General features: G+C 41.7%; 1 protein-coding gene across 1 annotated transcript in view; it reads left to right on the plus strand.

The window, feature by feature from the left end:
- Window positions 1–12263, plus strand: part of UBE3C (ubiquitin protein ligase E3C) — a 2314788-nt gene that overhangs the window by 1949220 nt on the left and 353305 nt on the right. The window contains exon 20 of the mRNA XM_044064789.1: window positions 6067–6279. Within this exon, the coding sequence (XP_043920724.1) occupies window positions 6067–6279 (213 nt within the window). The remainder of the gene's footprint in view (window positions 1–6066; window positions 6280–12263) is intronic.

Consider the following 12263-nt stretch of genomic DNA (forward strand, 5'->3'; position numbering starts at 1 on the left):
ATCTTCTAAGTTGCCTGGGGTACACAGTAAACGAAAAGAAATCAAAACTAGTACCCTCACAAAATATGACATTCCTGGGTGCCAGCTTGAATACAGCGGCCCAGAAGGCTTATCTGATGCCAGACAAACAACTACAACTGACTCAATATTTCAAAACAATGGCAACAAAGACCCAACTACCTGCAAGAAAAATTCTGCAGGCCTTGGGCTTCATGGCATCTTGCATACTACTAATACCATTTGCAAATCTGCATATGAGGTAATTCCATTTTCAAAGCTGCATATGAGGAAATTACAGTGGTACCTAAAAAGCGTATGGTCTCAACACAGCCACAGCTTGAACACAATGATATTTCTCATTCCCTGCCTACAACAGGAGTTTCTGTGGTGGTCACAGGCATGTCACCTCAACAAGGGTCAGCCTTTCACCTTGCCCCCAACCAGGCAAACTATGACAACAGATGCATCGGACTACACCTGGGGGGCACACATGGCAGGACAGTGCGTTCAAGGCGTACGGACTGTAGATCAAAGGAATCTGCATATCAATCAAAAAGAGATGCTAGCTGTACAGAAGGCTCTGACAGCCTTCAAGAATCTATTACATCCAGGACAACTTACAATAAGGACAGACAACACCACAGTAATGTGGTACATAAACAAACAAGGGGGTACACACTCCTACCCTCTATGCAGGCAAGCAATGACCTTGTAGAACACAGTTCTGGCTTACCAAGTTCAGTTACAAGCTCAATTCCTGCCAGGAAAAAAGAACACATTGGCAGACGACCTCAGCAGAAACATCATGGATCCCCACAAGTGGAAACTGGATCCACAAGTATTTGCAATGATAACTCAAAAATTGGGCCTTCCAGACATAGACCTGTTTGCCAGTCCTCAGAACTATCAACTAACAAAATTTTGCACAAGGACACTTCACCATCAAGCTTGGAAAGTGGACGCACTCTCATTCAGTTGGAAAAACCTGACAGTATATGCCTTCCCTCCATTGCCTCTCCTCACAAAGGTGCTTCTGAAAGTCAGAAAGGAGAGACCACAACTGATACTTATAGCCCCAGACTGGCCACACCAGCACTGGTACCCACTATTGAGGAATATGGCCCAAGGCCCACCTTGGATTTTACCACAAATTGCCCATTTGCTCACACAGCAGAACAATCAGATTCTTCACAGCCAGCTCAAAACCTTAAATCTGGCTGCATGGCAAATCACCTAAGCATCCAGCCAGCTCCTCTTTCCCAAGCAGTTATGGATGTTACTCTGGAAGCTTGGAGGCCCAGCACTAGGAAGTCCTATTCGGACAAATGGAAAAGGTTTTGCACCTGGAACCAAGCTAAAGGCCAAAACACACTTCAGCCTCACATGCCTCAGATTCTACAGTATTTAACTGAGATGTTGCACAAAGGACTTTCTTTTTTCTTCCATTAAAATCCATGCATCAGCTATTTCAACCCACTACAACACGGATCCACCCTTATTTTCGCATCCACTTCTAAGGCAGTTCCTCAGAGGGGCAAAAAACATTAGGCCCCCCAGGAGAGCACCTACGCCAACATGGGACCTCAATTTTGTTCTGGAAAAACTTACGCTACCTCCCTTTGAACCAACTTTCTCTGCAGAGCTACAGTTTCTATCATGGAAGACTGCCCTGCTGCTAGCAATAACTTCAGCTAGAAGAGACTCAGAGCTGCAGGCACTAATGGCAGTGGAACCTTTCCTCATTTTCCATCAAGACAGAGTTTCTCTACGAACTAATCCTTCCTTCATGCCTAAGGTGGTTTCCAGTGTGGCTTTAAATCAAACCATCCACTTACCCACCTTCTTCCCAAATCCACAGAACAAAAGAGAAAGACTCCTGCATTCCTTGGACATTCACAGGCAACTTCGTTACTACTTGGATAAAACTAAGGTTTTCAGAAAATCTGACCAGCTCTTTGTATCCTTTGTTACAGCTTCGCAAGGGAAGGCTATATCAAAACAAACCATTTCCAAATGGATAGGACATTGCATTCGTTTTTGCTGTACCCATCATGGAAAACCAGTTCCTGCTACCATTAGGCCCAGGGCAACAGCTACATCTACAGCCTTCCTGAGGGGGGTTCCAACCAAGGAGATTTTGGAAGCTGCAACTTGGAGTTCAGTACATACCTTTACCAAACACTGTCACTTACCACTTTACTCTAAGACTAGAGCTGGCTTTGCCACTGCAGTTCTGCAGGGCCTTCTAGCCTCCTCTAACCCTCTATAACTCTTCCACCCATCCTTAGCTTTGGGATTCTACCCAAGTGTGATGACTGCAGCAGGGTAACACGATGAACATAGTACAGTTTTGTACCTACCATAAATGTAGATGTTCGAGTGTACACCCTGCTGCAGTCAAGGTTACCCTCCCTCCATCCCCTCTTATCTAACTGGCTAAATCTCTACAATACCTTCCTGATGTATTTGCTTATAGCTGGAGGGATTTTGTGTTTGTGCAAAAATTACTTAATTTGGTACTAATTACTGACTACCTTTTTGGGGACACCTGACATCTGGGGCAAGAAAAACTGAAGAAAATGGCGTTGGATGCATTATATATACCCCTGGCGCACTGACGTCAGGGAAGAAGCGACAGCAACCGACGCCGGACCAAGACTTTGGAATTCCGGCCGACTGCGGGACCGCCTGATGACAGGATAACCCAAGTGTGATGACTGCAGCAGGGTGTACACTCAAACATCTACATTTATGGTAGGTACAAAACTGTACTTTCCTTGTGTGAAACAGAGGATAAAATATTCAAGTCTACCATTTATTTAACGTCTTCGTAATCTTTTATTTAACTTTGATAATGTTTCTTGATTTCAGTCCATATGCATTACATTCTTGTATGTTTTCTTTTTACATTTAACTCTTTCCATATTGGCCGTTTGACTTTTCTGTTTAATCTGCTCATCATGTGTCTTCTATTTCTAGGATGGTGGATCTTCGGTCACTTTGCTTACCATAGATCCACATATCGGTGAAAATGCACATCTCATGTGTATGGCTAAACAGACCGTATCCTGCCCACCTGTACATTGTTTTTCTATCTTCCTTTTGCACTGTCGCAGCATATCCTTGGTGTACAATTTTTGATTGTGTTGCTATCATATGTAGGATTGTAATGAGGCATTATATCTGCAACTGTATAATATGAGCAAGTTGCTGTTTGCTGCTACTTTGTTTTTTTTTTTTTTTTCATTACTGTATATATTCAAAAGTAAAGGAAAATTATAATCATTTTCTTGAAGTATACCAAATTATAAGGCAACTTTGCATTAAAAATCTTGTAACTATAAAGATACATTATAAAAAAAAATAAATAAATAACTAGTGCTAATAGTTGATTATGCATAAGAACTTCTTAAGCTGTTGAGATTTCAGTTCATTTTGATGTGAGCCATTACTTTACTGTTGTGATTCATCTGTCTACATAGTGCAGCACCATGCTTTACTCCATGTTGCTTGTTCAACGATCCCTGACTTTTATACATCTGTAGGTTGTAGTGATAGTGTTATATATCACCTCCCTCTTTGTTATGAAAGAGGATTAGAGGAGTTATCTATAAAGCAACCCACAGTGAGCTTTGGCACCGTACCAGAGCTATGAATGCTAGCACTGATAATTTGCTGATTGGTGGCTTGAATTTTTCAGCCCAAGAGCAGTCAACAATGTTCTTGCTACTCTGCATGTACATGTATGTGTATATGCTGACACTGTACCTTCTGTAAATCTTATTTTTCTTTGATTGCTGAAATGTTTATAGATTTGTTTATTTTTCCTTACTTACCTGTGACAGAGTCAGGCTTTGTTTGTGCTTGATGAATGGGATATTTGTATGAGAATAATTCATTTTCAGTGGAGGTCTGGGGAGAAAAGTCTTTAGAAGAACCCCATCTAGTGAAACTTTCAGTACCAAATAAATACTTGTGTAGCTATAGAATAACATGCATTCTTTTCTTTTCCTTACCCATGTGATCTTGTTAAAGACAGCAGGATGCCAAAGCCTGAGGCAAGCAATGGGCATAAGGCAGAAGCCAGTCCTGTGAGAGATTCATGTCCTTGGGCTGGGCTGTGGGAAAAACTGGACCCCCTTGCCAAGACCTATGCAGGCACAACAAGGACATGGAAATTCTGTGTCAAAGCCATCCCAGTCACCAGCTGTGTTGGTGTTTGAGTAAATCCCTAATTACAACACCAACAGCCAGCGTTCACTTAGTAGCTCAGAGGGCACTGGAGATGCCTGGGAAGAGAGAGATGAATGACGAGACTTTGCCTACAGGCCTCGCTCTCAGGGGAGGGGATTAGGGACAGTATGTCAGGGGGTACACCACTGACATGGTCTTTAGTGGATTGGATACCAGAGGTCCCAGAGTAACCATGTATCCAAAGTGAATGTGTGGTCAGAGAATTAAATGGTTGCATCACTGTGGAGATGTGGGACATTGTCTCTCACAACTACTTTTGCATACCCACAAGAAATGCATGAGTGATACAGTACATCAGGGTTAGGGCTTTCCTCCACAAAAGCCTGCATTAACATTCAGAGTTTTGTAGCAGGCTGCAGTGTAATGGCCCCCTTCTCACGCTGTTGTGTCCCCAGTTGCAAGGCATTCGTTGCCTATGGAGCTGTGAAGGCCCATGTGATGAACGGAAATGTTTGGGTTTGTTAACTGAGTGAAAGGCAGTATCAGTTACTAGTTCCTTGTGTGAAACAGAGGATAAAATATTCAAGACTACTATTTAGTATTTGGTGGCCCAAGAGAAAGATGAACCAGTAAGACATGGGAGGGCATACTGGGCTGGCAGTGGCTGACCCTGCATAACAAGTCTATAAGTGTTCCTATCCCCTAGAAGATGTACCGAAGAAATAAGCATTCCAGTCTGTAATTTTACTGGAGAGCAAAGTACTTTAAGACAGCAATGCTGTATGTGAAAGTAAAAGTGCAGTGTGTAATGCTTGTTAAGAGGAGTCTAGTAGCTGGGATACTTAAGCAGACATTAAATATTCTATTTGTTCATTATAGCCATAATGACGGTCAGGTCTTTGAAAGGGCAAACTGTTATAAAAAGCAGTTTAAACGTGAAAGCAGTTATTATATAGCATAAATTTGAAGAATTGATTTGTTCATTATAATCTAATTACAAAATGCACAAGGTATTTTACCAAAAGTATTCTACAGTTTTACTAATAAACAATGTTATAGCGTTTCAGTCTCCTTGACTGTTCCATGCATTGCTTTAAATTATGAATTGTACTGTGGCATCTTTGATATCCCAGCAAGGGACCATAAATCTTTTTTGTGGATTCTTGCTGCGGGTGACATTCTGTTTAATTAAGACTTGTAAATTGAACACTTCGAGTCCAAGTAAATAAACTGGCAGTAATCTACTCTGAGTTTCTTTTGTTATTTGGTGGCTCATTGCCCCTAAACTTTTAAACCTCTGACACTGTGTCTCATTTCCTTGTATTTATTTCATTAGTTTGTGATATTTCCAGATCAGCTTTATACTAGACACAATTTTAGGTAACAGTTTTTGAGTTACAAGTATCCCCAGATGGCATGTGAGGAATGTAATTGGCTGCATGCCTTCAAATCTTTAATTCTCAGCATTTTTGTTTATTGTGATGTTTCTTTCCTATATTTCATTGGCCATCTTAAATCAGAATTAATTATTTATACTACCATTCTCCAGGCTACACCCTTCATGGGTTTAAATCCAGTATTGTCTGTCTACATAGTTTCTGACTTCTGAGAAAGTTGCTTTTCTATGCCACAGTTCTTTGGTCATCTCAAAACAGGCAGTTATGCATACTAGATTTACCTGGTTACAAAAGCCAAATATTAGTTGGTGACTTTTTTTATTTCTGAAAGGACCAAGTGAGTGCAGTGTAGACCAATGGGATTTATTTAACTAAATTCTGAGAACATATGCATAGTACTTTTATGTAATGATCACATACAAGAAACACCAGTACTAAATGCAGTGCTTTTCATAATCATTTAATTATTTTTCAGGCCCTTTATGAAAACATGCTTGTGGAGCTTCCTTTTGCAAGCTTTTTTCTGTCCAAGTTGCTGGGGACTAGTGCTGAAGTTGACATTCATCACCTGGCTTCTTTGGATCCTGAGGTGTACAGAAATCTGCTTTTCCTTAAAAGCTATGAAGGAGATGTAGAGGAACTTGGTTTAAATTTCACCGTAGTAAACAACGAGCTTGGAGAGGCACAGGTAAATGCTGGAAACTCATTTTCTTAGCTGAGTTGCTCATTAACTATCATCTTGCTGTAGAAGTGATAAGGCACGTTTTAAAGTAATTCTTTAGTGAAGGTGTGGGTTTATTGACTATTATAACGATAATAGGTGTGGATGGTAGTTATGCTGCCCTTATTTCAGGGGAAACAAAGTAGGTAGTAAAACAGTTTCTCACGTCTGAAGATTTTCCTTGTGTTATTACTTCTAAAACCTACTTCCTGTGCTTGTTCGTTTCTTTTGTATGCTTCACAAGTTTATTGCCTCATATTTTTTGTTTGCACTTAAATTACAGTTGTTACTTTTATAGCATTACTTCATGAAATGCTAATGTAGCAGTTTGGGTATTAATTAGTAAGAGATTTGTAAATGTTTCTGTCATACAGTTAATGTTCACAGAGTCTATGTAATACTTGGCACAAACCACATTCTTGAGGACCTATGCCAGGAGGAATTTGAAACCTCTCCAGTGCCACAAGATTGTCCTTATGAGGAAAAAAAGACAGGCTTATTCATTGGGAATGGTGTGTTGTATGTAGTATGTGAATCACTGGTTGCAGAGTAAGTGAGCCCTTCCACTTTTGCCACTTGACATCTGCAGAACTGTGTTTTAGCTTTGTTCACAGTTGATTGTCATAGTTTTGGAGATGATAAGGACAGTACATCATATGGCAGCAGGCATTGTGGTAGTACTTTTGGTCCAGCTTCATGTATGTGGGTTGTGGTGATTTCATTGTAATCAACACAGGTTACAAATTCCCTAGGGTTCTACTATCGTTTTTCTCTCTCAGGTGATTAGGGAACTGCATTGATGTTTTCCACTGAAAGTATTTTCTCTGGGAGGACCCTTTGTCCAGGTGCTTCTAACATAGCGGATGATGCCATGTGATGTGTAAGGCGATTGGAAGTTTGGTTTGTTAGGAACCTTAAAATCCATGGTTCATTTTCAACAACAGAAATACATCTGCACATCTTTACATCTTTTTATCTTTTTTTTTTTCTATTTTAAAGCAAATGGATGAGCCCCCTCAGGCTATGCCTGAGAGATCTTCAAGTCACTGGGTAGTAATGTGTAACCTCAGCATGTAAGGAGGAACAAAATCAAATGAAAGCAAGCTGGAAGGCACCAAAAAACAATAACCAATAAAATAGATACTTGGCACCTCTACCTGTATTAGATTGTTACAATGTAACATCCTACCAGGAATCAATGAGTATGTTTCACTTGTTCCTGTTTTAAAGGCGAGAGCTTTGGATGTTAAGTAAATTTTTATTGCACGTTATTTTTAAGTTACTGCTATGTTATTACAGTGGTTGGATGGTCTATTTATATAGTAGTAGTTTCACAATACGGGGCTGTGTCCCTTTAAGAAATAATTATGACTTAATAGATTAATTAGTTGACTTTTCATATAGAAGGGTTGTTGTTTGTTCTGATGAAGTCCCAGAATGTTTATGAGGGACTAAAGTGCTTAACATATTTGGTATAATAAATGGCTTTTGATTTCTAAGTGTTACAGACTAGCTGCTTTATTTCTGGGTATGGAGCTTATGGTGTGGAATCACTGAGGTGCCAAGTATCTATTTTATATGAAAGGAGGAACAGAATCCCTGTCTTTATGCAAGCAATCCCTGAAGTTAGGGGCCAGGGACACTCCCGGGGGTCTTTTATTATTTTCTACATCTCCAAGATCTGCTGACCGTGGATATCGACACTAAATGCTTGGTTTGTTTAGTTCTCAAATATGAAAATGTGTCCCATAGCTCCTAAGATGCTGCTGCTAATTAATAACACTGTGTTAATTGCTGTATATTTATTGATTACTTGTATACCTCTGTTGGTTACAGAGCTCTGTTTAATGTGTTCTTTATGTAATGTTTTTTTTTTTTCTTCTTCAGAGTTTCTCTCTCTCTCTGAAAAAAGTTTCATTGCTTGTTACATGACACTGCTGTTTAATTAATGATACTCTGTTTAAATTCTGTATATTTGTTGATGTTCATCGTGTTACCCTGCTGCAGTCATCACACTTGGGTTATCCTGTCATCAGGCGGTCCCGCAGTCGGCCGGATTTCCGAAGTATTGTTCTGACGTCGGTTGCTGTCGCCTCATCCCTGACGTCAGTGCACCAGGGGTACATATATTGCAACAGACGCCATTTTCTTCAGTCTTTCTTGCCGCGCGGTGCCCGAAGCAGAAGCAGTTCACAAGTGCCGGTCGGCCGACTCCTGAGATTGTCGAATTCGAATTTCAGACCGAAGTCTTCTATAAAGCTAAGTACCGCACTGGGGAAACTTTTCTTGCCTCAGACCGATGTCAGAAAAAGTTAACAATTGCATTTCTTGTGGGAAGCAAATACCTCATAAGGATTTTCATTCTTATTGCATACCTTGCCTAGGCCCTGATCACGACGTCACTTCTTGTCGATTTTGTGCTTGGTTTAATAAGCGTACTATTAAAAGACGATTTGATTTCGCACTACACTATTTTGGTAGAAAATTTAACTATAACATGCCGTCGGAGCTACCGACTACTGGCGTGCACAAAAAGCGCAGGGATAAGGACCGACAGCCCAGGCCTAAGCCAGATTCCGAGGCCTCGGTTGATCCAGTCTCTGGTTCTCAGTGAGGCTCCGACGCAGCCCCTGACTGCCGCAGTTCTGGAACCCGAGACAGCTACGGATATTTTGACAGAATGTACTAGGCCGACGCAGCCTTTTACTTCAGGCCTTTCCGACGATTTACCTTCTAAGGATGTCGATGCTTCTGAAACGCCATCGGTTTCTGAAGGCGTTTTCAGACCGACGACTCTCACAGTCAAAACGTTTTCTAAGTCGAAGACTCCTTCTAAATCTAAAAAGACTACACTTCAGTCTCCTGTTCAAGGCCCTATGCCTAAGAAACAGATGCTCAAAATGGCTGAAGATTTGATTTCTCTTATCAGGGGTTCACAGCCCCCTCCTGACAAAAGGCCTAGACAAGAGGAAGATTCTGCTTCCTCTGAGCAACTGTCTATTTCTTCGGATTCCTCTGAGGACCAAGACTATTCCTTCTCTCCTTATGAAGATTCTGATGCTGAGGACTCTATTCCCTCAGCTTCCCCTCCTGAAGAATACTCTTTTGGGGAAACTTTACACACTATGAGGGAACATTTTCACTGGGAAGGTCAGGATTACTCTGATTCCAAGAAAAGGCTCAGAGAGTTTCTTTTACTTCCCCAACACAGACCTCTAGCCATCCCACCTGTTTTGGACATTGTGGATGATGTCTATTTAGAATCCAGTTTCAACCCAGACTCTCTACCTCCTGCTCCGGCTAAGCCTGACAGATACTACAGAGTACCTGATTCCCACAAATTTCTTTACAAAAGCCCAGTAGCTGACCTAGAGACTATCTCCCAGGGTCCCAAGGGGGCTAAGGCTTCCATGGCTAAAAACCCAGTACCTTCTGAGAGGGATTTAAGAGCACTAGACAGGTGGGGGGAAAAGGTTTACACCTCAGCCACATTAGCTATGAGAGCACTAAATTGTCAATTTCATATGCTTAAGTATCGGCAATTTTTAATCTCTCAGTTAAAACAAAAGATAACCTCCCTCCCTCAACAATCTGAATTGAAAGAAGTACAGGATTTGTTGCACACCACTGAGCAGGTGGGCAAACCTACCTTACAATGTGGGTTTGATTCTTTGGAGGCCTCCTGCAGAGCAGCTGTCACTGGATCAGTTATACGTAGGCATGCTTGGTTAAAGGAACAAAGTCTGCCTGATCATGTTAAAGCAAAACTACTAGATGCTCCCTTACAGCAGGATGTTCTTTTTGGAGTTAAAGCAGAAGAAGTTTTAAAGAAAATGGAAGATAAGGTGAAATCAGTGCAGACAGTCAAAGATTTCCTACAAGTACAACCCCCTCGCTTCAGCAGAAACTGGCCAACAAAAAATTGGTCTTTTCCAGCCACTGACAGACCTCAGAGGGGTAAATACAGGCTCCCAAGGGGCAGAGGACAACCACAAGCCCAGTATAAACCTCGCCAATGGGGCACTTCAACCCAGAAGGGAGGAGAAAACAGGTCTCAACCCACCAGAAGGCAAACTCAATGACTTGCACCTCAGCTGGCCAAACAAAGCTCTTTTGTCAGCCCCCTTGGAGGGAAAACTAGCACTTTTTGCAGACAACTGGCACATGGTCACAAAGGACAGATTCCACTTTCCCACCTTGCCAATGAAAAGAGGAATGCCAAACCTGCCACAAAATCAATGGGCAGAGGCACAAAAACAAATTACAGCTCTCATGGACATGAGAGCCATTCAACTGGTACCTACTTGAGAGCAAGGCCAAGGATTTTACTCAAGGCTATTTCTAGTACCCAGAAAGGACAATACTTGGAGACCAATTCTGGACCTTTCAATTCTAAACACTTACTTACAAGTTCCCAAATTCAAGATGCTAACACTACAGCAGCTACTTCCCATGTTGGGCAAGGAAGCATGGCTGGTAACGTTGGACCTCAAGGAGCCATACCTGCATGTCCCTATCAGACAAAGTTGCAGAAGATACCGCCGTTTCATTGCAGGTTCAACCCTTTATCAATTCTCTGCACTGCCCTTTAGCTTATCTACTGCGCCCAGAGTTTTCACAAAATGCCTGGCACCAGTAATTGCATACTGCAGACAAAGAGGAATTTAAATATATCCATACCTGGGTGACTGCCTCATCCAAGCAGAAAGCAAAGACATTCTCTTACATCATCTGGCTTTTGTGAAGCATCTACTAAATTGTCTGGGGTACACAGTAAATGAAAAGAAGTCAAAACTAGCACCCTCACAAAAAATGACATTCCTGGGTGCCAGCTTGGACACAACGGCCCAGAAGGCTTATCTTACACCAGACAAGCAACTACAACTGAATATTTCAAGACAATGGCAACTAAGACCCAATTAACTGCAAGAAAAATTCTGCAGGCTTTGGGCTTCATGGCATCTTGCATTCTGATAATACCATTTGCAAAACTGCATATGAGGAAATTACAGTGGTACCTAAAAAGCATATGGTCTCAACACAGCCACAGCTTGGACACAGTGATATCTCTCATTCCCTGCCTTCAACAGGAATTTCTATGGTGGTCACAGGCATGTCACCTCAACAAGGGTCAGCCTTTCACCTTGCCCCCAACCAGGCAAACTGTCACAACAGATGCTTCAGACTATGCCTGGGGGGCACACATGGCAGGACAATGCATTCAAGGCCTATGGACTGCAGAACAAAGAAATCTGCACATAAATCAAAAAGAGATGCTAGATGTACAGAAAGCTCAGACAACCTTCAAGGATCTACTACATCCAGGACAACTTGCAATAAAGACGGACAACACCACAGTAATGTGGTACATAAACAAACAAGGGGGCACACATTCCTACCCTCTTTGCAGGCAAGCAATGATCTTATGGAACAAAGCTCTGGCCTACCAAGTCCAGTTACAAGCTCAGTTCCTGCCTGGACAGAAAAACACATTGGCAGATGACCTAAGCAGAAACATCAAAGATCCCCACGAGTGGAAACTAGACCCACAAATTTTTACAATGATAACTCAGAATTGGGGCCTTCCAAATATAGACCTGTTCGCCAGACCTCAAAACTACCAACTGACAAAATTTTATACAAGGACATTCCACCATCAAGCTTGGAAAGTGGACGCTCTCTCATTCAGTTGGAAAAACCTGACAGCATATGCCTTTCCTCCATTGCCTCTTCTCACAAAGGTTCTTTTGAAGGTCAAAAAGGAGAAACCACGACTGATTCTCATAGCCCCAGACTGGCCACGCCAGCACTGGTGCCCGCTATTGAAGAATATGGCTCACAGCCCACCATGGATATTGCCTCAAATACCCCATTTGCTCACGCAACAAAACAAACAGATTCTACACAGCCAGCTCAAAACCTTAAACCTGGCTGCTTGGCAAATCTATTAA

This window comes from Protopterus annectens, chromosome 3.part0, assembly GCF_019279795.1.
Source record: "Protopterus annectens isolate FY-2018-M chromosome 3.part0, PAN1.0, whole genome shotgun sequence".
Taxonomy (NCBI): domain Eukaryota; kingdom Metazoa; phylum Chordata; order Ceratodontiformes; family Protopteridae; genus Protopterus; species Protopterus annectens.